This window comes from Columba livia, chromosome 1 (genome assembly GCF_036013475.1).
Source record: "Columba livia isolate bColLiv1 breed racing homer chromosome 1, bColLiv1.pat.W.v2, whole genome shotgun sequence".
NCBI lineage: Eukaryota > Metazoa > Chordata > Aves > Columbiformes > Columbidae > Columba > Columba livia.
Genome location: NC_088602.1, coordinates 99218669 through 99246520, shown reverse-complemented (window position 1 = coordinate 99246520; position 27852 = coordinate 99218669). Strand labels below are relative to the sequence as shown.

The window sequence follows — 27852 nt, the reverse complement described above, 5'->3', positions numbered from 1 at the left end:
GGCAGTCCCAGGCATGGGTATCAGGTACCTCCCCAGTTCAGGGACAGACAAGGCTGGGCCAGGTCTTGACTCCATGGGCAGGCTGAGCAGGGCTGTGGAGAGCTGGAGACCGGCCCAGCTGTGACAACACTGAGGCAGGAGCTGACGGCCCCCATGGGAGTGACGTGGGGTCATCACCATTGTATTTGGTCAGTGACCCTCTAGAGGTTTTTCAAAGAATCTAATGTGACACAAAAGTTATGTTTGGTATTTAGAAATGGTAATTGGAAGAGAAAAGGTTTATAAAAACCAAATTGAGAAACATTAGTGCCTTCTTCAAAGAGTAATACTAATGCTGCTTAATATATTTATAGAAGCCATCTTGAATAGGTGCCTATTTGGATTTAGGCAACTACTAGCTTATCAGTTCAAACCAGTTCGCAATGAGAATGCACAGCACACCAGATTTACTGATGTGCCTCTTTCATTTCTTCTTGCTGCTATATGTGTCTCTTCTGTTGTCTTCACCTTCTGTTACATTGAGCTTGCCTCTACAAGAGAAAGATACAGTCATAAAATTATAATCCGCTTGTAAACCAATACAGTTAACTTCAGCCATTCCTGCAGTGTTCAAAGAGGGGCAGTAGACAGATACCCATGACTTTTTCCTATTGACCATTAGCATACCACATTTTTTTTTCCAAAGGGCTACATTTTTAATACCTGTCGGAACGCAGCAGCAGCCAATACCTTGCACAAAGGCAAAAGTCCCTCCTCCTGCTCTGAGTGCTGTGGACCAGGTTGCCGTGGGTGGGAAGAAGCCAGTTGCTGCAGTGCACAGCAGCTTGCTTCACAGTACATGCCAGAACTTTATGGCAGCAGTGGCTGCTGCTTTGGTGGGATTAGCTGACTGGTAGTATGTTACCTCTGTCCAGTTGATTGTGGCTCCTGCTGAGGTCAAGACCATTCCCCCAACCTTTCCTCCCATTTGGAGGACACAGCCTGCAGAAGAAGCTTCTGGACTCTCTTTGTTCTGGTATAAGAAAATGTATTGCTTTGCAAGTTCTTCCTGTTCCTAATTGACCTGATCTAACCTGAAATAAGCCATTTGTATTCCTGCAAAAGAATACCAGGTTATCCACATGGCCTTTTGCCCAGGTTTAACATAATTTCTTTAAAGCAAGCTGCAAATTAATAGTAGCGTAACTTTCCTGTGCAGGCAAGCCCTTAATCTAATTGGAACATGGAAAACAGCATTTGGGAAGACAGCAGTACATAAGCTTGGGGAGTGAGAGAGGGAGGCAATGTAATTTGGAGTCCAGTGGGGATGATGGAGAGACATGAATGACAAGAGACAAAAGTGATTACTTTTTTTTTTTTTAATGCAAGGAATCTGGGGATATGAAAAACAGAGCCCAATTCAGACCTTTTCAGTGTTCCGAGAACTGCCATACTCCTGTTTATTCTTCCGCTTGGGACAACAACCCTTGCCAGTTTAGTCTGAAACCACTCTCCCTTACACTCACTTCAACCCTGAGCTATGGAAAAAGCTCACAATGGGTTCTGACAGTGCACAAGCTAAAGTATATGCTAGTTCTAGCTCTAAGTAACAATAATTACTACTTCAAAATCTCTTTCTCACTTAATGAGTACTAGCAACTTTGGGCATTCCTCAGATAGCTGAGGCCACCGCTGTTTAACCTGAACACCCCTGGCAGGGGCACCATGTTGCACAACCACCACCTGCAAAGGTCAAAGCTTGTCAGGTGTTCACACCTGGCAGCAGGAGTCAAACCCATTCACACAGGAGCAGAGCAAAGCCCTTCCTTGAAACCACAGGACATACCTGCCCCATCCCGTATGTGCAGCGTTACCAGGACAAATCTTCCACAGCCAAGAGAGGGGCACAGCAGGGTGAGGGACTCACTGTCACAGAAGGGATATTTAGCTGGGACACAGGCCAGAGCCTGGGAATGAGGGACTGGATATTGTATCAGAAATATCAGAGATACTTGTATCAGCAATAGTGTGGCCAGCAGGACTAGGGCGGTGATTGTCCCCCTGTATTTGGCACAGGTGAAGCTCCACCTTGAATCCTGTGTTCAGTTTTGGGCCCCTCACTACAAGAAAGACATTGAGGTGCTGGAGAGAGTTCAGAGGAGGGTGACAAGGCTGGTGAGGGGTCTGGAGCACAAGTCTGATGAGGAGCAGCTGGGGGAACTGGGGCTGTTTAGCCCGGAGAAAAGGAGGCTGAGGGGAGACCTTATGGCTGTCTGCAACTACCTGAAAGGCGATTATAGCATGGAGGGTGTTCATCTCTTCTCCAGAGTAGCAAGTGATAGGACAAGAGGAAATGGCCTCAATTTGTACCAGGGAAGGTTCAGATTGGATATTAGGAAAAATTTCTTCATGGAAAGGGTTGTGAAGCCCTGGAACAGGCTGCCCAGTGAACTGGTAGAGTCACCATCCCTGGAGGTGTTTAAAAGACACGTACATGAGGCTCTTGGTGACATAGTTTAGTGTCTGAGTTAGGTTAATGGTTGGACCTGATGATCTTAAAGGTCGTTTCCAACCAAAATGATTCTACAATTCTATGACTTCATCTGGCTCTGCTCTGGGTCATAGCTAGTAGCAGCAATCCCTGCTAGACTGGTCTGAACACAGTTTTCTTCAGACCACAGGGCAGGGACTTCATGCACACAGGAGGCTCAGGGAGGAGAGGGTGAGTGATACAAGCCTCTCCTGGTACAGCACTACACTCACTCTGGACCCAGAGGAGTAAGGCAGCCCTGGTAAGACACCAGGCCAGTCCTTTCTTGGGTCAGACACATAACATTGTAGGCTCACAGCAAGCAGCACAGGTGTATCTTTGCTAGTCTGCTTTGCCTTGAAAAGGACTTACTCCAAGACTCAAGCAAGAAACACATAGGAAGGCAATGCCATTAGGAACTATTCACCTATAGCAGAGAGGTAAAATGAACTAGTTCTTGTCTTGTTTCCCATCCTATATTCTTGTTCCTCTCTTCTGCCATTTCAGTGGCATCCTTGGGCAGCACTCAGGTCTCTAGCTCCTGGGCCCTAACCCCACTTTAAGAACTATCTGCTGCGTGAAATTCATTATCTCATTCTTCCCTGTGTCTGATCCTAGTCTAACAGAAGCAATAAGGACAAAACTAAGCTTGTACTTCCTCAGTTTCCACAGAAGCCTGTGACTATCTTGTCACTAAACCACTACAGGAAAGAAAAAGTGGACTTCATTAAAGAAAAAAACAAAGAGTCTTGAGTGCTGTCTCAGATAAGAACTTGCATATGTTTGAAATTGCCAAATCCTCTCTGTGTATCTAGAGTCTAAGAGCCACAGCTTATAACACTTTCTGATTCTGTCTGTCCTTTCTGTAGAGTCTCTGCTTTCTGTAAACAGTCTTCTGTGGCTTTTCAGGACAAGATGTGAATGTCTTTGAAGTTTTCAAACATGCTCTAGGCATCTTTTCAGAGAAACATTGTGAATCTGCTCTTCATCAAGGCCTCTCCAATCAATTATGTATGTTTTCTCAGCCTCTACCAGTCTGGGAGTGTGGAGAGACAAGGGAAGTGGAGCCAGCAAAGAACACTAGTCAAAGAACAGAGAAGCTCTTAAGCAGACTGCCTTTTAATTCTTCATGTAAGTTAAAGGCATAATGTCCTCTCCAAGACTTACAATAGAGGTGTACTCAGCATAGGCAACAGTGTTGCAGCATAGTGGAAAATTTTTAAGTATTTTGTAAAATGCTGTCCAGGCACAGTTTAATAATAATATTTTTTTTTATTATCAGCAACTTCCTTTATTCCTTAGAGTAAAATTTTGAATGAAAACAGAGACGAAAGGACCCACACCAGAAAACCAACTGCGCACATTTTGGTTATGATACCTAATGTGATTTTACAGGTGACAGAAAACACTGCCCAGACTTTCCTGAGATCCCACATTGACTCCCACTGGTTGTATAATGAGCACTGCAGTGCATCCCTTTCCTGAGAAAACATGGGTGCACACCCTGCACTCTCCTGTTCTGCCCCTGCCTACCCGAAGGCGGCAGCTGTGGCTCTGCACAGGCTTCTTGAGCTGCAGCAGCTTCCCTGCCTGGGGCCAGCTACCCCACTCTTGTTGGACTGGCCTTTGTGCAGCCACCCCATCCAGACCGAAGGACCGATCCAGGAGAAAAATAACACCATCTCCCCAGTGGTTTATTTGAGAGGCTGAAATGAGCTGGGGGTGCAGACTGTGAGGTAGGGATTATGTAAACTGGCAATGCCAGGGAAAGAAATGCTTGGCTTAAGTATACTGGCTTTGCCCTACACACAGAGTTAAGGCATGTGTTGCAGGAAACAGTCACTAAATTGAAGAAACTCATGGACTATGAACGAATACCCCACAGGCATTTCTCTGGACAGAGAGTTAACTTAAGCAGGTTTTTTCTACCCCTACAAACAGAGAAGAGTTATTTTAAACTCAGATCAGTTCCTTCACTTGCTGCCCGGACTGGCATCACTAACAGCTATACTGGGACAGCCAAGGGGACACCTTGAGGAGAGGAACAAATGGGAAGTGCTAGGAACTGCCTACAGAGAAATGCCTGAAGAACAACAGCCTCCCAAATGTAAGGACCCTTGGAAGGCCATCCATTGCAACAGGCCTGGTTGTGTTTTGAAGCTAAAAGAAGGGTGTCAGCTTTAAAAAATGCTTTTTCTGTTTATTCTGCCACATGAATTGCTTTTACATAGATTATTTTAAAACTTAGACATTGGTCCAAAGAGTTTTGTAGTCACTGTTGTAGTGAAACGCAGACTTTATAGTGAAGGCTTTACTAAGAGTATATGAATGGTTGCATGTGGTTCTCCATGTTATTCCTCCAAATCTGTAAGGCTCTGCCTTTTGATGCCTAAAAATGTCTCCTGAAATTCTGGAAATTATCAGATGCAGCATTTGAAAATTGTGCTGTTACAGACACAACTGTGATATTACTGAGATATACACTGTTGACTAAAGACTGGTTCTCGGTCTCTTTGTTAGTTAGTGGCTGAACAACACTAACTTTATATTTTTTATTGCCCTGACAGCTTGCAATATGAAAGACTCACAAAAATATGGTACGTGGTCTCAGTCTCATAGCTAGCTTGGTAGAACAAGAAGCAAATTATATCCATGGTAGGATTTATTTTTTATCACACCGTGGATTTCAGGGCCTAAGTCTTGAGTTGCCTTACCATTAGTAAAATAACTCCTTCCCTTAGAAGTAAGCTCATAGTTCTGTAAGATGGGAAATCTGCTTGTTTAGCTGTCTGGTACCATATGACCTATTGACAGACTCAAAACAGATAAGAAAACTCATGTATATGAGACCAGCACCTATCAGGTTTGGGTAAAAATATTCTAAGAGACAGCTACAACTTCACAAACAGTGTTGACTTTACAACCCACACTGTTTAGTGGCAATCGGGGACACTGCTTTCCTAAAGCACAACAACAATCTTCTCAGTACTTTGAAAGCAAGTTGTATCTCTAGCTATTTTGAGGCTAACAGTGTAGCCTTTCAGAACTCCAACCAGATAAGGCTATGCAGGTGAGGGAATAGCAACTCTGGGCATCCTGATAGCATTTAAGAACAGAGTATCCAAGCAACCAGCACTGTCAGGTTTTAAGCAGTTGTTTTGGGTCTATCAGCAAAAACTTACTGAGTTTAACAGACAGGGAGCAGGATTTGTGAAGACTCCAGTACTGACTTAACGCTTGACTCAAGTACTCATTAGCTGCCCAACTTCCTCCAGCAAATTGTCTCTGAGTCAACTACAAGAGAATAAAAAGTGAAACTGAGAATATACAGTCCTGCCTCATGCAGATGCTAAGTTAATAGCAAAGGGAAAACTGACTTCCCTAAGCAACGGGAGTGCTTGTGTGCCTGCAGCAGAAGACTCCAGCCTTCTAATTTGCCCTGCCTTGGGTGAAGTGTGTGGAAGCATGCTGCCAGCGTGACACAGTATGACACACACAGGCCCCTCTACTAACCTGCTGTGGAGGCCAGTGGACCTACCTGCTTTCCTGACTGCAGGACTAGGAATTAAATCACTGCAACACTTCTAAAAGCTGTACAGTGAAGAAGGATTAATTGTCATTTTCTAGTGCATATGAATCATATCAAACAATGCTCTTGTTTACAAAAGCATTGCAGACATTGTAGGGAGGTAAACATCGCATAATTGTTTAGAGTTTAGAATTGTCTGCAAAGTTGTAAGAACAAAAGGGATTAAAAGATTTATTTGAAACTTTTCTTTAAAAAAAAACCCAGAAAATTTGGGCCTAAGTCCCAGTAGCAGCTTTTTGTTAAAATATAGATTTTTTTTTTTTCTTTCTTGCTGAACACACCTGCAAGCATTTAAACAATACAAATAGGTGCACCTGGAGAAGAAATACTAGTATAAACCTTTAGCTCCAGAGCTGTAGCAGCCTAAGGGAGCATTATGGAAGACCAAAGTGGAAGAATGGTAAATGTTTTGTTTAAGGACAGAACCTGCCCCATACAGAACTGGCTGGTTTGTCTGTGTGAAGGAGTATGTGTTGCTCATTTAAGGATTTGTTTGTGAGTGTTTAAAAGGGGCTTCATTTCTGGAATGGAAGGACTTTAGCTCCAAGGCTCTAACTTTAAGGGTAGCTATGTGAATTAACTCTGTGTTCAGAAAAAAACCAAACTAGGTAGAGGTAGCTGTTTTTAAGTGTGAGTACTGTGGAGAAGTTTTGTTTTGCCTTTGAATGCCACAGTGAATCCAGCCATGCTTTTAGAGTGTGACTCTTCCTTATACTTTCTCCTTGGAAGAGGCAGGAGCCTGAGGAGGGAAATGAAGGAATAATTGCTATGTGTGGATCAAGGACAAGCAAATCCCATGTCCTTTTCCTTGTGACTTAGTAGCCTCAGAGACATCCTGACTCTCTAAGTGTGTTTGTCAGTACTTTTACTGACCCAAATTCAAGGAAATGGGCTCTAGTGTGGTTTTTTTTTGGTGTTTGTTTGGGTTTTTTTTTCTGTGTTAGCAGGCTGTGGTGTGAAGGCAGAGCTTTGCGGGTATTTCTCTTTCTGAAAAGTGATGGGTAGCTTAATGCTCATTATTTGACCAGCATTTTACAGACTAACAGTAAACTTGAGTGTATTTGATACCTAATAAGCCCAAGGTGGGGCTTTTTTATGGATATAAAGGAATGGCTTAGTAAAACTGTCACTACAGAGGAAAAAAGGGGTGACACCTGGCATCTCAACAGATTTGATGGCTGAAGAAGGTTTTTGGGAAAGATGAACGTTTGTAACAGTGTTCACCACTAACACAAGTGTGTTGGGGTGAGCATTGCATAGCCCCGCGGGCACAGCCAGTGCCACGAGTGTGTCCCCTTCTGTGTTGAGAGCAGCTGAGCTGTTAAGTCTGGAGCAGGTGAAAAGGGCTGGCTTGGCAAGGCTGAAGTGACATGGCCTCTCAAGAACCACAGAGCTGCTTGTGCCGGGCTGCACCTTAGGGCGCACAAAGGGAAGGAACCCGAACTCCAGCCCCACAAAGACACGATGCAGGGAGTGGGGGGGAAGGCAAAAGCTGAATCCACAGCTGAAGCAACCCCTCCCCCGCCGACCATGGTTCCAGCTCCTGCTTAAGGTAACACTCAAGCCGGGCCAGCCCCGCAGCACGCCACTACTAGCGCCTTGCTCCTTCTCTCACCGCGCTCGAATCCCTGGCAGCGGGCTCACCGCGCCTCCATTAAGATCTACGCCACTGTAAGGGGGAAGCGCACAAGATGGCGGCGGGCGCCGGCCGGGCCGCCCACGTGACCCAGAATCCGACTCCTTCTAGAGACATCTCGGCCGCGCGCGCGCGCCGGGGCGCTCTCGCGAGCACGCCGAACAAAAGGAGACCGTGAGGTGGGGGGGTGTGGGGTGCCCTGATCTCGCGAGACCTTGTGGTCGTGCTCCCCCGGGAGCGGAGAGGGCCGCCTTGTGGGGCGGGGTGGGGGGAGAGCCTCGCGGTATCGCCAGTGGAGCCCGGGAGACCCAGCGGGTTCCGCGCGGGCCCGACGCCCGAAGTCTCGCGACAGTTCCGAAGCTGCCTTCGCTGCGGGCTGAGCTGCGAAGGCCGGCACAGATCTCGCGATAGCTCGCTCTCTTCCCCCCCCCCCCCCGCCCGCCCGCTCTGGCGCAGCGCGGTCAATTCCTCTCGCGATAGCGCTGGGCGGGAGGAGGGGGAAGGGAGCGCCCGGGCAGGGGCGGTAGCGTGCGCACTGAAGTCAGCGCGCGCCGGCGGGCAGGCGGGGGGGCGGGGACTATATAAAGGCCGGGGCCGAGGCGTGGGGGGGGCTCAGTCAGGAAAGCTATTCGTGCTGGACGAGCGGCGGTCGCGGCGAGTTCCCAGCCGGGCGAATCTGAATTTCTCGAGGCGGAGCGGGACACCCCGAGACGATCTCTCGTTATGAGTCATGTGGCGGTGGAAAATGCCCTCAGTCTAGACCAGCAGGTGAGGGATGGGTCCCGGAATGTGGGCGGAGGGGAGACGGTGCGGGAGGCCGCTCCGTTAACCGGAGGGTGGCGGTGGACGGGGTGGGGGGAGATGTGCAGGGGCGGCTGCGAGTGTGTAGAGCAAGGCTGGGGAGAGGGCCAGTTGAGATTCCCGACCTGGGACTTGTTTGGCTCTCCGGCCCCCGGCGGCTGCGTCGTGATTTCCCCCTTTATCCCCGTCGCGTTTTTTCGCCGGCAACCCCGCCCTTCCCCCTCTCCGTTTCTCCTCCGTTCCACCTCCGCCGGTTTGTGGCGTAATCGGTTGTTGCGCAGTTTCCGCCGTGCGGCGGCACCGCGCCGGGTTTTCTCCCGCGGGGGCGCGCCATCGCTGCGGCGGGGAGGGGAGGGGGTGGGGGGGTAGCGCGGGAAGGACGGAACCACCGCTGCCGCCTGGGCGGCCGAGCCGGGATCTGCGCCTGCTCCTCCGGCCTCCTCGCCACGCTCCAGGCCCGGCTTTTGTGTGGCGACGATGGTAACGTTGGGTGCTGGGACCCCTGGCGGCGGCGGCGGGGAACGGCCGCGCGCGGAGGAGGGGGAGAGGAGGCGGGGGGAGCCGGGGGTGGGTGGGGGAGGAGGGAGAAAGGCACGATAAATGGCAGCCATTGTGCCTCTGAGGGGGCGAGGCGGGGAATGGGGGAGGACGACGCTTTGTGTTGGCGCCCCCTTCCCCGGGGAAGAGGCTGGGGGAGGGGGCGCTGGCGGCTGCCGCCTTTGTTCGAGCTGCGTCAGCGGAGCCCGGCAGCAGCGTTTCCCGCTCTTGGCTCCGGTGCCGCTGGGCCCCGGTGACGCAGTTGGGCCTGGACGAGGAGCGCTTCAGCCGGCGTGTGTCCGGACGGCTCCCGGGCTCGCGTTCTTGTTGTTCTTCCTTCACCCCCCCCCCCTCCCCCCCCCCCTTTTCCTCCTGCGTCTTCACCCTCCCCCCCCACTCCCCCCCCGCTGGGCGGAGTCAAGGCGCAGATCCCTGCAGGGGATAGTTATCTAATCCTGGGGGAAGGGGATTGCGGGAAGGGACCTCTAAGGTTGTAGCGAGGCCCAGGGCGGGCAGCTGGCGTGGCAGCCCGCGTCCTCGGCGGCCCGTAGACTTCGGCCGGCCCGGTGCTTTGCCAGGCTCCGGCGAAGTAGGTCAGGGAACCGCTCCCCTCCCCCACCCACCACCGCTTCTCCAGCCCCCCCCCCCGCAGAAGATAGCACGTGACGGGTGCCGGCTGCCGGATTAGCTGGGCGGCTGCGGCTGCTCCCTGCTGCGCCGAAAATCCCAACCCGCAGTGCCGGCTGCACCGCCGCACTGAGATGGCGGCCGCGCCGGCCTTCGTCGCTGCGCCATCTCCGGATTTGGGCAAGTGTTGCCCCCCACGGTACAGACAGTGGGGGTCCAGCGTGAGGAGATTCATGCAGCACTTACGTTGACTGCCCATGGAGAGGCACTTTTACCTAGTAGATAAGTCTTTGTTGTTTACTGTTCAAATAAAAACAAGTCTTATGTTGATGCTTGCATCAACTGAAGAGATCAGATTTTAAGTAGTAGCTTTAAAGAAAAAGATACGAGGCCTGATACGGGGAAGTATTTCAGAAATTACGTGTCTTAAATGGCAGTGTGCACAACTGAACATCTGAAAGGACAGTGCATTGAGATCTTTGAATTGATTTGGGTCATATTGGAAAACACTTTTGTGCAGTTGGTCTTGCATACAATTTAATTGTATTTAAACATATCTTATTTTCCCAAGAAAAGATCTTAATCTTGTCCTGTAGACAAACAACTCTAATAAGCTGGTGCTTCAGCTTAGTGTGTTCTCCACTGTCTTCTGCTGAAATGAGTCCATATGATAGTTGACCTAAAACGTTTGGGTTATGTGCTAGTAGTGTCCGAACTGAAACACCTTTTGGTAGATCTTAGTGTGAGACTGAAGGCTGCAAATGGAAGTGTTAGAAAAGCAAACAAAAAAAAATCTGTTTGCCCGAGTAATTGTAGGAAGAAGTTACCTGATGTTGTGTGAACAGTAGCTGCCTCAAGCATGAAGAATATAATGTGTCAGTGGTGTTAATGCAGTCTAAAGAAACAGCTTGGTCTCTGCAAGTGAAGTGCCCCGCTGAATTGGAATTATTTGGGTTGTAGTCTCTGTAGACCTTAACAAAAAATTGCCATTGATCTGACTGGGAATGCATTTGAATGGGCTGAAAGACTATTAAAAATAGCTGTTAAGCCTGCATATAGTGTGTGAAGCAGAAATCTGTGGTATTTGATTTGGTGGGTGTAAAGTACTCTTCTGGCCCTGCTGCCTATATGATGCATGTTTATTGGTGAATAGGAAGACACTTCAAGATGGTATGGCCTTGAGTACTAGAGTTTTGGTGGTTCTCCTATAAACAAATGTTCTTGCTATAAACAAACATCACTCCAGCAATAACTTGCCAGGATAGTGCTTGATCTTGATTGGCAAAAGGGCTTTTTTGTATCTTAGAATAAATTAATAATATAACATGTTGATACTTGCTTTATTTTTTGTCCTAGTTTTCTGGTCTAGACTTGAATTCCTCAGACTCTCAAAGTGAAGGAAGCTCTTCAAGCAGTAAGTACATGCAAGTTCTCAATCTTACAGAGTTCAGAAATAGGGGTTTTGTAGCTGTTAAAAGTAATTTCTGAAGCAGAGACTTGCAGAGGTTGATGGGGAAGTTGAGGAGGTTACTAGTTATGCCTACTTTGAAAATGCCATATACTTAAGATAGGAGCACTTAATATAGAAGTAGCATGGCATGCATAAATTTAAGTACTTAACTAACTTGAGAGAACTTAGTGTTTTAATTTTGTGCCTAGATTTTCTGTTGCCTGTAGTCAGACAACTTAGGCCGCTGATTGTAGTAGCAGTATGATGATCTGTTTTCTCTAAACATCCAGCTAGAGTTGAAATGTTCGGAGGTAAAACTTTTAACAGTTAACTGTACTAATTCTAATTCATTGAATGGAAACTGCATTCTCTTGACATGCAAGGCCTAAATACATTAGGAAAAGGGGAATCTTTCAGGAATTTGCATTCAGCTTGTGCCTGGTATGTCCTGATTAATGTTGCTTGGTAGACAGGTGCTTCTGGATTGTAAACGAAGAATTGTATTCAGAGGCAATTACATGTAGGTTCTGTTTTGATCTGAGCTGAACTGATGGGGTGGTTGAATTTAAGAAGGAAAAATACTGGCAGTAATAATACAGTAAATGCTAGTACTTGAAAGACCCTGAAAATCCTAAGTGGCTCAAATATGTAGCACCAGGTTAACCCTTAATGAGTTCTAGGAAGACCGGCTTTCGTCACAGACACTATAACATCTGTAGATGGCGTGTATGACTTGGTCAAAGAAATAGCAAGACATCTGTGCCTTTGGGGATGAAAAAAAGGCAGCTGTTTAAGTATACAGGAACTTAATCTTCACTGCCTCAGTCCTCTGAGAGAAGGATTTAAGAGCTGTATTAAAGGACTTTAGTTTAAAGACATTGTAAGAGGTCTCAAAGCTTGTGAAGAAAACAATTTTTTTCTGAGCGAAAGCTGTTGTTGGAAGGACTGGTGTCTCAAAAGGTGCTAATGCTGCCATCTGCTAACACTACCTCACTACCTTTTTTTTTTTTGTCCTTTAGAAGGCAGATACATTCCTCCTCACTTGCGCAACAGAGAAGCTTCAAAACAGGGTATGTATCAGAAATAGAGTGGCAACGGTTGTAACGGGTTCTTGGCCTCCTTCTGAATCTCAAGGAACAGACTCTTAAAGGCTTTCATAGTACTGTTAGAGGTGGTTGTACAGACCCCTTGACTATTCTGTGCAAAACACTGCAACTCCTAGTGTGCTATTCTTTGTTCCTTTACCAGGTGATATTCTAAGCTCAAGTTCAGCATCTGACTGACAAAATACCTTCCACGTCTCATAAAGCAGTTAACTGTGACTGAAGCAAGATGAAGTCTCCCATCTTAATTTGACTAGCACTGTAATCTTGAGAATCAGTTTTCATGGATTTTGGGAGTACTGTTTTTGTTAGTGACTGTGATGTGGAACTTAGAATTTGACAATCATTTTGGTTGGAAGAGACCCTCAAGACTGAGTCCAACTGAACTTACAGTAACCAGTTTTTTTAATATGAGCAAATAGCACAGTTTCACTTTGTAGATGAATGTTTTCCACAACTGGCTCTTAAGTAGGGAGCATGAGAAACAGATTGTCATTGTTTAGTTTTTTGTAGTTTTTATGGAAGTCCACAAGAGTATTTGCAGAAGGAAATGCATGATCCTGGTACATGAAACATGAAATATGTGATAGATATAAATCATAGGGTTACACAGGGGTTTTGTGCTGAGAAATGGCCTTTATATCCTGCACCTGTTTTTCTAAACAAAATGTGCTAAAAACCTTTCTGGAGTTTTTCAGTGAAGTGAATCATGACCTTTATTTGTAAGGTGGAGATTGCAGATGCTGCAGTATGTTTTATCATGTCTAATGGCTTCTTTACTTAAAAAGATAAAACATTTCCTCTAACACATACTGGAATGAAGGGACTAAAATGCTGTGCTACAACTTAAGGAGTTGAAGTTTCATACTATTGGAGGACTTAAATCTCATCTCTTTCTAAAGCAGTGACTTGCACAGATTCTATTTTCAATACTGTAAGAAGACTCCATTAGGAGTGGGTGGGAGGAGAATATTAAAATTGTTGCTGATATGTCATAGTGCTTTTGTGTTATGTACTTTTAAATATGACTAGATAAAAAAGTGTTCCACCCTAGTTCTGTGTCATTTGAAGAAACAAATCAGTCTGATTTGTCTTGTCTTTTCATGTGTTCAAACTATTGTGGTGTATCTGTTTGCTGCCTTTTTTTTTTCCTCCCCTAAAGAAAGCATGGTGTAAAGCACCAGATGATGAACAGCTTGTTAGGAGAGCTGAATGTTTTGGGGAAAGCAGAGCAACTGGTGGGCAGCTCAGTGCTCTTGACAGAGCCTCCTTAGCCTCAAATGTTGAGCAGTCTTTCAAGAAATCGACCAGCCAAACCTGGGAGAAGTGCGCAGGTTTCACAAAAGCAGGAAAGAACTTGGCTTGTGGACGTTTGCTGTTTGTAGATTTCCTTTCCCTATATAGTAATTTATAACAAACTACAGTGCAATCTTTTGGGATATTTGATATGAAGGGATACTTAGTCTTAATGTTGGGTTCATATTATGACCTGTTGCGTATAGGACTGTCACTGTCTGCAAGATAGAAATCAAACATGAAAATGTGCATGCAATGATGTATGACTTTCTGGAGGCTTCAAGCGTCACCTTGCAAAAAGGTAAACAAGTTATGAAACTTAAGCCTGACACATGACTTGTTCAGTTAATAGAACATAGGCTGCCAACTTCCCTCGGTAAACCTAAGCTTTCAGAACTTTCTTTTAGCCTGGTTGAGTCCTCTATCACCAGACTCATGGCTCCCTGTGACAAAGTTTCTAACTGCTAAATGAAAAAGGTACTGTTGCAGGTCAGGCCCCCAACTGAGAAAGTGGATATTGTCAGTACAGCGATGTAAAGCTGAGCTATTTTTATAGGATTATTTGAAATCTGTTAACACAGTTGTGCTTTGATACAAGTAATGTTTGTTTCTGTTATTTACAACTAGATTAATGTTTGCTTCTTTGGCTGTATTAAAGCTATTCTGTATGTTGTCTGTTCCTTGGAATCTTGAACAACAGGGTTTTTTTCAAAGTGTACATGTTAGCAAGCAACAGACAAAAGAGACCTTGGATGACAGTGGCATTTGACCATAAAACAAAACTCTTGAGCAGCTTTACAAGTGTAGTAACCTGATAAAACTTCCACTGATGTAAAAATCAGATTATGTGGTAGGACTGTATTTCAGTAATCCAGTGCAGTTGTCTTGCTCACGTACCAGGACCTTGTGGACTTCTGTGAAAGCATTAATTAGCTTACTGCATTCAGAAACTTTCAAAAAGAAAAAATACTTTTTTTCTCCTGTGTGTTTTGCCATTAGGTATCGTCTAGAAAAAAGTAGTGTATAGTTTTTAACTTGGGGTTCTCTCCTTCCAGTTCATGATCGTATAGTAGTTCATAGACACTATTAAAGTTGTGCAGTGGACTTACTGAGAGCTAAGTAAGAAATTGCTTAAGGCAGTGGACTTAATTTAAAAATAGCTGTTCTTTTTGTTCATGAAGAACTGAGCATCTTAATATCGACAGAGGAAGCATGCTAAGGGATCTGGAACAGTAATGTTTAAAACTTCTACAGTGTTTTCTTCAGCTTACTCATTCCATACACCTGTAGATCTGTCCTTATTATAATACTAATGCATTTGTCTTGCATGTGGGAACAAAACAATACAGAACTGCAGGAAATAAGAAGATGCGTAAAAAGATGTCCTTAGGTTACTTAATGGCAATTCTGTTTTTCTTTTCAAGCTGCAGTAAGTGGAGCTCAGTATGTAGGGCTGCCTGGTCTGAAGTGTGCTTGACCTAATAACGTCAAAGCTTGTTGTCATGTCCTGGAAGCTGCTCTTGGATATTTAAAGGCTAGTCTGGTGTATGCTAGATCAAAGAGTAGATTTTAGAACTTAAGGGTCTTTTCCAACCTAAAGGATTCTGTGGTTTTTAACTATTTTCCCTGTATTTAAAAATCTGATGATTACTGCTGCATGTGGGAGCTTTTCAAGGAAGCTGACAAGGATTGGTGTTAGAGCATTATAAAATGTAAATTAAAATGCTGATTGAGGAGAAGCATTGACAGTTCTACCACTCTTCATAGGTGCAAGAAGTACAAAATTGTTCTGGAAGTTCAGACATCAGCCTTTGAGAAATATGTGCTGGATGGAATCTATACACGTTTTTACAAAAAAAAGCTTTGGTGTTTTAAGGGATTTCCTAATAACTATTGCATTGTCCCATGATTATTCACTTCAGATAAGTCAATGTGATCCTCTATGGGTTGTGTCACTGACTTTGTTTTTCATTTGCCTTGTGTTCTAAATCATGATGATGTCTTCTGCTAGCTGGTTACTTATAATTGACTTTTATGGGCTATGCATTTGTTAAAAACTTGGTTTAGAAGTTGCACTGCCTTAAAAAAAACCATGGCAGGGTACCAGCTTCAGAAACTACTGTAGTGACAAGCTAGATGAGTAAGCTATTTGAAGTATAAAATTTTTACTCCTTTCTGGAACTTTTCAGAATTGGTAGAAGATCTTAATCTAGTGGAGGGTCAGCCCCCTTTTTTTCACTAATGAGGGACAGTATCTATCTGAAGATGGCTCTGTCAGTACCACTGCTGTTAGAGCTTGGCAGGATGACATAACCCAGTATCTTTAGTGTGGTTTGAAAGCTACTCATACTGAAATCTGGGGTTAGATGACTTCTAAACAAGCTACAAATAACTTTCTCATTAATTAATGAAGTGGTTATGATATTCCTGATCTTTTGTCATCTATCTGTGTGAAGTTAATTTATCCTTAAGGACTGAAGTTAGTTAAAGCACTTGGGAGGTCTTGAAGCAAACCATACCATAATTCTGTGTGCTAATAAACTTCATGTATTATTTTATTGTTTGTTTCGGTTAGCCAGACCAAATGAGTTCTAGTTACCATACTAGGTTTTAAAGTTCCCTCGTGACTTGCACGTGTTTAGATTTTGAATTCTGGGGAGTAGAATTTCTTACTTTAAAAAAGGGTTTGAGAGGAGGGGAATGGTGCTCTCCAGAGAACATCTAACAAGGGAGGCTGATTGTTGTAGCAAAGCATTTTCAGAGTGATAGGGCCCATAACAACAATTTTGTTTCCTAGTTGCCTTTTTTTTCTCTTCCTGGTGCATAGATCTTGACTGAGTTTGTGCTGTGGAGCTGGCAAAAACATGCTCACCAATAGGAGTGACATTATTTATGTAGTTATTTCACTTGTTCTCTGCCAGAATCCCATGGCTGAGACTCTGGTTGGGTCATACTTCAATCTTGTAAAGGTTGGAACTAAATGAAAACTTTAAAGTTCATAGGCTAGTACCAAAGCAGTGTTGTACTAAGGCACTGTTTATTGCTCTATGTTTCTGCCTACCTCCCAGGCCCTGGTAGCTGAACAAAAATAAGGATTGTTTACTTTATAGTGTTGGCAAGATTATTTACTTCCTATTCTATTTGGTCCTTTTTCTTGGATTTAACATACCTAAGTAGGCACATACTTGTATGTAGGTGTAAAAGGGCTATTGAAAAACGTAACTGATTCTGAAGAATTTCGTATGCCTTATTTCTGCATGGTGCTGTTAATTTGTATTAGTTGTGTCGATCAGATTGTTCTATTTACTTGCAGTATGACAAGAAATTTTTACTTCCACATGGATTTCTAATGCAAGAGCTAATACCATTTATTAAACTGCACTGGAGGCTTCATTAAAATAAAAAAAAAAATCCAATGCATCATCAAGAATTTGTGTGAAATTAAAGGGATAATGTAAACCGGAGTTGACAACACTAAGTGTTTTAATGTTTCTTCTGATACTGGTCTTTCCAGAGTAGCCCGGGTAAATATTAGCACCAAGGCAAGTACAGCATTTTTAAAAAAGAATGTGCTTGTATGTTAGTCGAGGGGTTTCAGCAAGTTTGATGGGCAATGGGAAATGTTTAGTCCCTGTTTGAGTGAGTCTTAGATCTCTGCATCTTCCATTCTTGATGAGCTGCCTGCTTGTCAATCTTGTAGGCCTTCCAGGGAAGACTTCCTGGACAGCACTCAGGTTTTTCTTGTAAAAGCCTAGACCATGCAGTGTATGGCTAAAATATTGTTCTCTTCTAGGTTTTGATAGTGGTGGCTGGAGTTCTAGCAGAGACAAGGATGCATACAGCAGCTTTGGTGCACGATCTGACCGTGGACCAAAACCAAGTTTCTTTGACCGTGGAAATGGATCCCGAGGAGGAAGGCAAGTACTTATTTGTCTGGGTGGTATGTACAAAGTATGTCTCAGTTCTAGTAGTGCACCTGTAATCTATGTTAAAATTGGAGTTCTAGGTGTGAACAACAGGAGAGGATAGGAGGAACCTGGGAGGGGAGGAGTGAGAGAGAGAACCTTACTTCTAAAGCTACACAAGTTCAAGGATGGGAGACATGCATGTGTTGAAAAATATGCCCTGTAGTCTGCCACCAGCCACTCACTGCAGCTGTAATGACTTGCTGACTTAAATATTTCACTGAAAAAGTCCTAGGTGGGTGGCCGCTTTCAGCAAAATCATGAAGAACTGTTGGGAGCACATGAAATATGTCAAATCGGATTTTTTTTTTTTAAATTTCAATATTTTTTCTTGTTTAAAAAGTGTAGTTAATAAAACTGGGTGAGACTCTTGCAGGTTCTCTGCCTTACTTGATCAGTCTTACACACATCATGCGTTGTATGCACAAGTGTGGTGAGAGTGACCTTTATCGACTAGTAAAGCTGACGCTAGTCCTGTGTCCAGACTTTTCTCAAACATGATTTACCAGACCAAAAACTAAACAGTTGAGGTAAGGACTTCTTCCACCTTCTTTCCAAGTCAGTAATACAGGTGAGCTCCCTCTTTATAAATAATAATAATGTGACATATAATTGAGGTATTCAGTTCAGTCACATGTGTAGTGGGGGAGTAGGGGAACAAATGACAGCACTTGAGGGTTTTATTTGGACTTGGAGATTTGTGTAAAATGAGGCACAGAGAAAGGGGGGAGTACTAAACAAATTGCCTAGGAGGTTTAAGTGGAGCTCCTTAGAAAAAATGTCAAAGACTGAGCAACTTAAATTGTAGCTCTGCTGGAAGATGACTGGCTCTTTACATTCGTTACACTTGACCAAATAAAATCTTGATGCAAGGTTCAGTGTGTTAAGCTGAACCAAGCTGCTAAATTGTGACAAACTCTCCTGTCCGTGGAAGAACATGATCTAGTGTGATGGCTGGGACTAAACTCACTTCAATTGGTAGGTCAAGAAGCAAGTGCAGATAATCTGATTGTCTTGAATTCTTCTACAGTTGTATGTGTAATACACAGCACGCATGCTGCTAGATTATTATAGCTTTACTGTTGCATGTAAAAAGAATCCTGTTGCCCAGGAGTGGCGGCCTGATATTTTTGCTGTATTTAGATATGAAGAGCGTGGAAGAGGTGGCGACTATGATAGGAGTGGCTTTGGTAGATTTGACCGTGGTGGGAATAGCCGCTGGTCTGACAAATCAGATGAAGATGACTGGTCAAAGCCTCTTCCCCCAAGTGAACGCCTGGAACAGTAAGTAATGGCATAGCATAAATTCACATGATGGGGTCAGTTGATAAATCCAGCAAGTAAAATGCGCTTATTTTTTTTTTTCCATTTTTAGGGAGCTCTTTTCAGGAAGCAATACTGGCATTAACTTTGAGAAATATGATGACATTCCTGTTGAAGCAACAGGCAGCAACTGTCCTCCACATATTGAAAGTGTAAGTTGTTTGTGTTTGTTTTAAATCTGTTTTGATGATGTATCTAATAGTGACTGTTTTGCCAGTGAAACTTGGTGTCATGCTGTCTTAAGTTTAGGGGGGAAAGGAAACACTCTTGCCTCTCTACAGCTGAGCTGTTTTGCAGAGGAGGGTTGCATATGATGAACTAAGACATGGGAGAAGTTGTGTGAGCTTGTTCAGTCAACACCTGTAGCTCATTTAACTATGTGGCTCGTCTTTAAACTTGGAAAGAAGTAGAAGTGCTTGGAGGTACTGGTTTGTTGGAGCAACTGCTTAAGCATAGGCATTGTGTCATGCTAAGCATAGTATGCTAGTCTGTGTAGTCTGTGCTTCAGGCTTGACTGGCTTTTTAAGAATCACTTGCGTGACTGGACTGAGTAGATATCAGACTCCTGGTAACTAGCTCCTGAGCATCTGTAGAGTTAGTAGGCTAGTTATATAGGAAGAGATGAAACAAAAGCTATTTTACCTGTGACTTCTTAGACTGAATGGTATGTTCCATGGTGGCTGAAGGGAAGGATCCCCTTCTGACTATCTTGAAATTTAAATTTCTTGCAGTTCAGTGATGTTGACATGGGAGAAATTATTATGGGAAACATTGAGCTCACACGTTACACCCGTCCTACTCCAGTCCAGAAGCATGCAATACCTATTATTAAAGAAAAGAGAGACTTGATGGCCTGTGCTCAGACAGGTAAGTTAGTAGATGTTTACTGCTTAGTCTGTCTCAATAGGAGTAGGGTCTTGTATTCCTCAAGCTGCTGCTAAGAGGTCTGTAAGGTAGCACAACTTCCTGTTCAGAGTATACTGAAATACCTGGAATTTTGAAAATCAATGAACATAAGAGTTTTGCCACCACTTTAGATGTGGCTTTACTGGATTTAATGTGTCCTCAGAAATATTCAGGGCTTAAATTATATTCACTTCAGGGTTTTGTGGTGCTTAGTGATAAGTCTTCCATAGATAACCTCTACTGGCCAAGGAGTGCACTCCAATGGCGTAGGTAGTATGTGTATATACTAGTGCAGATATTATTGGGAGTATGCTGGTGATACAGGATTAGTGCTGTAGTTGACAGTACAGTACTTTTGAAAATAAGTGTTAATAATACTGTGTTGTATCCTAATAGGGTCTGGGAAAACGGCTGCGTTTCTTCTGCCAATACTGAGCCAGATCTACGCAGATGGCCCTGGTGATGCATTGAGAGCTATGAGGGCAAGTATTCAAATACCTAGTCCTGGGAAAGCAATGACCAGTGTGTGTCCTTGCACTGTGTGCTGATTTCTGTTATTGAACGTAATAGTTGGGCTTAAATGTTATCGCTATTTTGGGTATGACAGACAAGCTTCTCAACTACTGTAAGATTTCGGCTATTTCCCTTGAAAAATACAGGCTGTAGGACATTTTTTTTCCTATCTAAAGAATTGATACACATAACTGTCTAGAGAAGAGATTGTTTTCAAGTGGCTTTTGTTGTTGTATAAGCTTTAAAGACACATCCCTTGCTACAAAAAGCTACTTGGTTACATGTGTGTATGTTGTAGTGGTGTTAGGAAGTAACAGTTCTTATGACCTATTTCTTTGCTGCATAAGTTATGGATGACAGTGTAGGTTATAGACTGAGGTTGTACAGCTGTTAACGTATTAACCAACAGCTGAATCTTGGGTACTGTGGTGCAGTAGAGTCTTGAGATGCAGCGCGTAAAACAAGATGGCTCTCAGCCATGTTTTCTTTCTTGTTAAGACAGACTCAGTGACTTGTTTTCAATATTGCATAAAGTATCTGTTAGAATCCTCCTTGTATTTATGTACTCATTCGAAATACTGTTTTTCTTCAGGAGAACGGAAGGTATGGGCGCCGTAAGCAATACCCAATCTCACTGGTCTTGGCTCCCACCAGAGAACTGGCTGTGCAGATCTATGAGGAAGCCAGAAAGGTATATCTAGGAGTTCATAATTATAAAATAGCTTAGGTATGGTTTTTCTTGAAGCTAATTTACTTTGTTTTGTAGTTCGCATACCGTTCCAGAGTTCGTCCCTGTGTTGTGTATGGTGGTGCAGATATTGGTCAGCAGATTCGTGACTTGGAACGTGGATGTCACTTGCTTGTAGCAACTCCAGGACGGCTGGTTGATATGATGGAGAGGGGAAAGATTGGACTGGATTTCTGCAAGTAAGTAAAAGTGTTTTTATCAATATGGTAATGACTTGAGAGCTGTGCCTTCTAAAGTGAGATTTAGAGTTAATGGCACTTAAGTTCTAGCTTTCAAACTGTATAAACATCTAGCTGAGAACTTGTAGTCTAGTGTCGGTGCTGGTTGTACAGCTTAAATAAAAGAGCTCTGAAGAATAACCTTTCTTTATTGCTGTTTAGGTACCTGGTGCTTGATGAAGCTGACAGAATGCTTGATATGGGGTTTGAACCTCAAATTCGTCGCATTGTTGAACAAGATACTATGCCACCAAAGGGGGTTCGTCATACCATGATGTTCAGTGCTACTTTCCCCAAGGAAATCCAGGTACTTTACAGAAGTTCAAATATTTTAACAGTTTATAGGCCTAAATTGCATCTGTAGAATGGAAAAAAAAAAAAGTACTGTTCTGATATTTCTTTTATTTTCTTCCATTTTTTAGATGCTTGCTCGTGACTTCCTTGATGAATATATCTTTCTGGCTGTTGGCAGAGTAGGTTCTACTTCTGAGAATATCACACAGAAAGTAGTATGGGTGGAAGAGTTAGACAAACGATCATTTCTGCTTGACCTGCTAAATGCCACAGGTAAAGACCAGTTTCAGATAAAAGCAAATAAGGCAAAATTGAGATGAGGCAGATCTAATGATTCTAGTAATAAGTACTTGTATGGAGTGGGTGAATTAAATGGTATTTCCTTAATGTGCAGTGAATGCATTCCACTGATGAAGTGTCAGGTTTAAGTTTATGTAAGTTCTTCTTGTAATATAAAATGGGAAGTTTCCAGTGTCTTCAGATTAGAATAAGCAAGAGCAGAAGACTGAAATTGCCTTTACCAAGTGTTGTAGCCAAGTAAATGTCAGTGCAGTTGTTTTTTCTGCTAACCTATGCTTTAATTACTACTAGGCAAGGATTCTTTGACTCTGGTGTTCGTGGAAACTAAAAAGGGTGCAGATGCTCTTGAGGACTTCCTGTACCATGAAGGATATGCCTGTACAAGTATACATGGAGATCGCTCTCAAAGAGACAGAGAAGAAGCGCTGCACCAATTCCGCTCGGGCAAGAGCCCAATTCTTGTTGCCACAGCAGTAAGTGAAATCTGTAAAGTTTGAGGCATTAAGCGTATTACTTGGTCTGTGGAATTCTACTGAGATTTGATTCAATCCTTTAACCCCTAGGTAGCAGCAAGAGGACTGGATATCTCAAATGTAAAGCATGTCATAAACTTTGACTTGCCAAGTGATATTGAAGAGTATGTACACCGTATTGGTCGTACAGGCCGTGTAGGAAACCTTGGTAAGTATCTAGAATGTTTTGTAGATATTAATTCGTACCCAAGTTGATACAAAATATAGTAATGACTAAGTAGCAAATTGCAACTAAGTACTTGAGGGAAGCCTGTGTGGTGCCCCCTGTGACCAGAAGCTTGTTCACTGCTGTCTAGTCAGTGTGGAAGGTAACGCATTTCTTTGGCTAGTGCTTGTGTTGCTGTTATAAAGCTCTCATACCACATGTAAGCTTGGTATGATTTTGTCTGTCAGTAGAAAGCCAGAGTTTTTTTCTTACTAGCTGTGGTGGAGTAATGATACTAAACAGCTTTCTGGTTGAGGTAATTCTAGTCTTCTCAAGCTTGGCTATAAGGAAAGTGATCTTGTGTCTGTCACAGCTGCAAGTGGAGTGGGTTTAAGTACTGTAGTGTATTTGCTTTGTGTGGGGCTAAAACGGAATATTTACTCTAGGTCTTGCCACTTCATTCTTCAATGAGAGAAACATGAACATTACCAAGGACTTGCTTGATCTTCTTGTTGAGGCTAAGCAAGAAGTACCATCTTGGCTGGAAAACATGGCTTACGAACAGCATCACAAAGGAGGTGGCAGCCGTGGGAGGTCTAAGAGGTAATGGTCACAGCTTTGGTTAAAGGTATACTTAATCCATTGTTAGAGGCAGTTCTGTGACTTCGCTTTCACTCCATAAATATAGACAAACTAGCGCAGTATAAATTGTGAGGTGCATCAGAAGGTGAGTTAAGTGTCTGTTCTAGCTTGTCATAAGGCAATTAGCCCATAAGACTTTTCTACTCTTAAACAGCTGGATACAGCCACAATAGAATGACATCTAGCAAAAATTACTTTAGAACTCTGTGAAAGCACTTAAACGCTAGAAACTCATACCTATGTGTGCCAGAGATGTACCTTAAGCAACTGTTTTGGTGTTTAGGAGAAGGTAACACATGGCTGCTGACAAAATAGGAAAGGTATGAGACGTAGACTGCAGGTGTGAGGCCACTTGTAAAATGGTTTTGCTATGGAAACCTAAAATACTTTATAAACTGGTAATACAAAGTGATGTTTAATGGCTTAAAGGGGTGGGAGGAGAAAAAAGCCTTTCTTGTAGTGTGATTAACATGATATGGCCACATTAATTGTAGTTGTTTTAGTGTGTGGGTTGTTTTTTTTTTTCCTTCAGAAGTATGCTAGATAAAGTAATTCTTAGGGTGATGTTGAACTTGCCATGTCACACTGCTTGAATAGTAAATTTCATTGAATACTAATTTTTCCTTGCTATCTTGAATGCCCTTTCCAGATAACATTGGGATGCTTGTAAAGTGTGCTGCACTCAACACTTGTACTAGTTGTTCAGAAGCCAAGTTGAAGAAATTTGGTGCTTGAATCTCAATGTCTGCAGTGCTTAAAACCACTGACTGAACTGTTTGTTTTCTTTCTCTATACAGCAGTAGATTCAGTGGAGGATTTGGTGCCAGAGACTACCGAACAAGTAGTGGTTCTGGCAGCAGTAGCTTTAGTAGCAGTCGATCAACCAGCAGCCGCAGTGGAGGAAGTGGCAGCAGAGGATTTGGAGGTAAGAAAAACTGGGCAGGCAGTGCTGGCAAATACAAATCCAGATGTAAAATGCTTGCTATAATAAAACTTCTTGAGGTAATGTTTAATTGTGAGGTCAGCTGGTGCTTGTTATGGGAAGTCTCAGCATCATTCTTGAGTCTAGGCTGCCTCTCTTGTGGATTAGTTTGTTGCTGTTTATCTTTTCCAGAATTTCAGTTTAATCTGTGTGTGCATTTGAGAGTGCTTTTGGGTGGGTTTCCTTTAATAGACGGTAGATGGATGTCTTGTATGTGCCTGGGGCTATTTTCTTGTGCATGTTCAAGTCTTTAGTGGGTTAATTAAGCATGACTTTCTTTTGCCTTTTGTAGGTGGTGGTTATGGAGGCTTCTACAACAGTGATGGCTATGGAGGAAACTATAACTCCCAGGGGGTTGACTGGTGGGGCAACTGAATCTGCTTGTGGCAGATATCCTACCAAAAAAGCTAATATGGAAACCACATGTAACTTAGCCAGACTATACCTTGTGTAGCTTCAAGAACTCGCAGTACATTACCAGCTGTGATTCTCCACTGAAATTTTTTTTAAGGGAGCTCAAGGTCACAAGATGGAAACAAAGGAACAAGTAGCCCTATCTCGAAGGTGGTTTTGAAGACTCTATTGCTGTAGTCAGGATTAACTCCCCTCCCACCCATCCCCACCCAGAAACTGCATTTATAATTTTGTGACTGAGGATCATTTGTTTGTTAATGTACTGTGCCTTTAACTTTAGACAACTTTTATTTTGATGTCCTGTTGGCTCAGTAATGCTCAAGATATCAATTGTTTTGACAAAATAAAAATTACTGAACTTGGGCTAAAATCAAACCTTGGCACACAGGTGTGATACAACTTAAACAGGAATCACTGATTCATCCATAATATTACAAAGAAACTTATGCGGTAGCCTGCATTAGGGCTTTTGGTATTTGCAGATTTGAGAAATAAAACATCTTGAAGCATATCAATGCAATTAGTTTCTAATGTGGCAAAACTGTACTAAGTTAAAGTTCTGATTTGCTCACTCTATCCTGGATAGGTACTTAGAACCTGATAGCCTTTAATAAGCCATTCCAGTCATGATGAGATGATGTATGGATACATGCATACATTAAAAGCACTGTTTTTGAAGTTAATGCAAGTAAATACAGCAATTCCTTTTTCAATATTTAGGCAGATCATTAATGTGAGCTAGCCAAATGTGGGCAGAACATTACAGGGAATGTTTAAAGGTCTGATAACTTGAAATAGTTTCTAGGAGAATTCATCTATTTAGACTTTTTAAAAATGCCTGCCATATGAAATTGAAATGGTAGAATGGCTGACCATGGCAGTGATTGGTCCTCCTTAAGGGCCTGACTGAATTTTTGGTCTAATAACGCATGCTAGTGTTGATGTTTTTTGGTCAAGAGGGTATGAACGGGAAGAATTATGCAGCAGGCTTTATTTTAATGCAGATTCACATTACTCTGTTCAAGCTGCGTGGAGATGTTAAACTGGCTTACTGTAGACTTTGTAAAACGGCTCCAGAAGAGTAACAAACAAACGTGAGATCACAGAGGTTGGAAATGTACATAAACTGCACAAGGTTTCAATTCTGCTATTAAAGTGCAGTTTTAGTCAGTTTTAGTTGCATAGGTTTCCATTGTATTTATAGTCTGTTTATGCTAAATCTGGCCAAAGATAAGTATTGTCCACCAGAAAAATGCCTCTGCCACTTGGAATTTCTGTGCTAACTTTGTGGCCAGACCAGTTAACAACTAATCTACAGTGGCATAGGAAAAAGGCAAAAATCTCCTAAAGTGCAATAGATTTTTTCAAGTGTATTGTGCCTTGTTATAAAACTTTTATTAAGTAGGTGCACTTGACAGTATTGAGGTCATTTGTTATGGTGCTATTTCAAGTCTAGGTTTAGGCCCTTGTACATTTTGCCCATAACTTTTTACAAAATACTTCTTTTATTGCACATTCAGAGAATTTTATATATGTCTTGTGTGCGTGTCCTTAACTTCCAATCTTATTTTGTCTCTTGGAGATTGAACGCAGCTTGTTTAAGGAGAAGGAAATAGATTCTAAAACTTATTTGGGACCATGGGAATGATAGCTGGGAAGAAAACTATTTGCACACGACAGATTTCTAGATACTTTTTGCTGCTAGTTTTGTGTAATATTTATTGAACATTTTTGACAAATATTTATTTTTGTAAGCCTAAAAGTGATTCTTTGAAAGTTTAAAGAAACTTGACCAAAAGACAGTACAAAAACACTGGCACTTGAATGTTGAATGTCACCGTATGCGTGAAATTATATATTTCGGGGTAGTGTGAGCTTTTAATGTTTAAGTCATATTAAACTCTTAAGTCAAATTAAGCAGACCCGGCATTGGCAGTGTAGCCATAACTTTATGATAGTAAAACAAAAATTGGCAACTTAAAATTATAAACATGCCAAGGTTTTGATACACTTGTCTTAAGATATTAATGAAACACTTCTAAACACTGATGTGAAGTGTCCAGATTCTCAGATGTTTGTTGCGTGAGTTTTGTTTAGTTGTGTGGTTATTTTTTTTTTTTTTCAGTGAATGTCTGGCACATTGCAATCCTCAAACATGTGGTTATCTTTGTTGTATTGGCATAATCAGTGACTTGTGCATTTTAGCAAGTTTTCTCAGCCAGCAATATTTTCAGTTCAGATACACAGATTCAAAACATTATGCAAGAATGGATTTAAACTTGCTGAATGTGAAAATTGAACTTCAAGTCACTGTAGGTTTAGAATTGCTTATTGTATTAGTTTAGATGCTAGCACTGCATGTGCTGTGCATATTCTTGATTTTATTAAAATAAAAAAGTTGAACTGCACAGTCTTTTCATTTGTGAAGCGTCACTCCTCTGGTTTATGAGATCTGTAGCCCAAGTAGTCTCATTCACGTGCAATTCTGGAAGCAGGTGAATCTAGTATGGACACATCAGTGTGCTTATAAATGCCAGCTGGCCTCAGGGCAATAGCTATAGCAACCTGTATGAGTTTACTAGAGAAGCTAACAAAGCAGATGTGGGACAGATAGGGAGAGTCTCTCATTTGCTTTTTTCCTTACAGGTGCCAAGTTTCACTGTAACAACAAAATATATTGAGCTCACACTTGGGCTTGATTGCTCAGCCATTTAATGTCAGGGACCTCATCTCACAGTTGTGCCTCTGGATTTAGCAAAGATGCTGTGCAGTAAACAGCTTTAATTTTGATGTGTTCCTTGATGTGTTCCTAGGCAGCTTCACTGAAAACAAGTATGCAATTCTGTGAGAAAAGTGTAGTACAGTACCCTCTTCCCTCCAAAAAAAAGTGTGCACCTTCTCCCCCTGAGTTAGCAAATGCATACCCACATTCCAGTTTTGACTGTCTTCTAAAATGTACACTATGGTATTGAGCTCTAATTAGACTAGAATTCAGGTTAAGTACTGGGAATATCCAAGGGGGTACAGTGAAAAGAATATGTTCAGATGTTTCCAGTCTTACCTGAAACTAGGCAGAAGCCTTGTGATTTAGAAGGAACCTAGATTTAAAGTTCTGTGCTGAGTTGGCTGTATAAACTGGTGAATTCTGGTGAGGGAGAGGGGAGAAAGGAATGCCTGGGAACTTGCGATGCACGGAAGTGTGCTGCAGGCACCAGTAAAGGTGTGATGTGGAATTGCAGTCTGGGATCCATATGTAGTGCTCGATCTGTAAGTGGAATCTCTTCTGCTTTATATACCACTGATGAGTAATATGTATGGGTT

General features: G+C 42.8%; 1 protein-coding gene and 1 long non-coding RNA gene across 3 annotated transcripts; one reads left to right on the top strand and one right to left on the bottom strand.

Moving 5' to 3' along the window:
- Positions 1–306: 306 nt before the first annotated feature.
- On the bottom strand, positions 307–7836 carry LOC110358194 (uncharacterized). The gene is made up of 3 exons (XR_002412363.2): positions 7714–7836; positions 5692–5803; positions 307–530 (listed from the first exon to the last, which is right to left on the bottom strand). It is a non-coding gene; the product is annotated as an uncharacterized LOC110358194 (long non-coding RNA).
- Positions 7837–8084: 248 nt separating this feature from the next.
- DDX3X (DEAD-box helicase 3 X-linked) lies at positions 8085–26939 on the top strand. 2 transcript variants are annotated; one of them, XM_065070021.1, is made up of 17 exons: positions 8085–8502; positions 11056–11113; positions 12169–12219; positions 17342–17465; positions 18657–18797; positions 18889–18988; positions 19568–19703; positions 20139–20224; positions 20848–20946; positions 21022–21182; positions 21384–21528; positions 21644–21788; positions 22107–22288; positions 22379–22496; positions 22940–23096; positions 23933–24060; positions 24410–26939. In XM_065070021.1, exons 1-17 carry the CDS (start codon positions 8458–8460, stop codon positions 24490–24492), a joined length of 1959 nt encoding a protein of 652 aa, XP_064926093.1. In that variant the 5' UTR covers positions 8085–8457; the 3' UTR covers positions 24493–26939. The 2 variants fall into 2 exon arrangements, with proteins under 2 accessions (XP_064926093.1, XP_064926094.1); XM_065070022.1 differs by lacking the exon at positions 8085–8502 and adding an exon at positions 8905–9015.
- Positions 26940–27852: the final 913 nt, after the last annotated feature.

What these genes read in the sequence shown, in the direction of transcription:
- DDX3X (XM_065070021.1), top strand. Translation starts at nt 8,458, where the DNA reads ATGAGTCATGTGGCGGTGGAAAATGCCCTCAGTCTAGACCAGCAG. An exon ending in CAGAGAAGCTTCAAAACAGG is followed by an intron (nt 12,220 to 17,341) that starts GTATGTATCAGA and finishes GTTCTCTTCTAG; the next exon opens with GTTTTGATAGTGGTGGCTGG. An exon ending in GTCCTCCACATATTGAAAGT is followed by an intron (nt 18,989 to 19,567) that starts GTAAGTTGTTTG and finishes AATTTCTTGCAG; the next exon opens with TTCAGTGATGTTGACATGGG.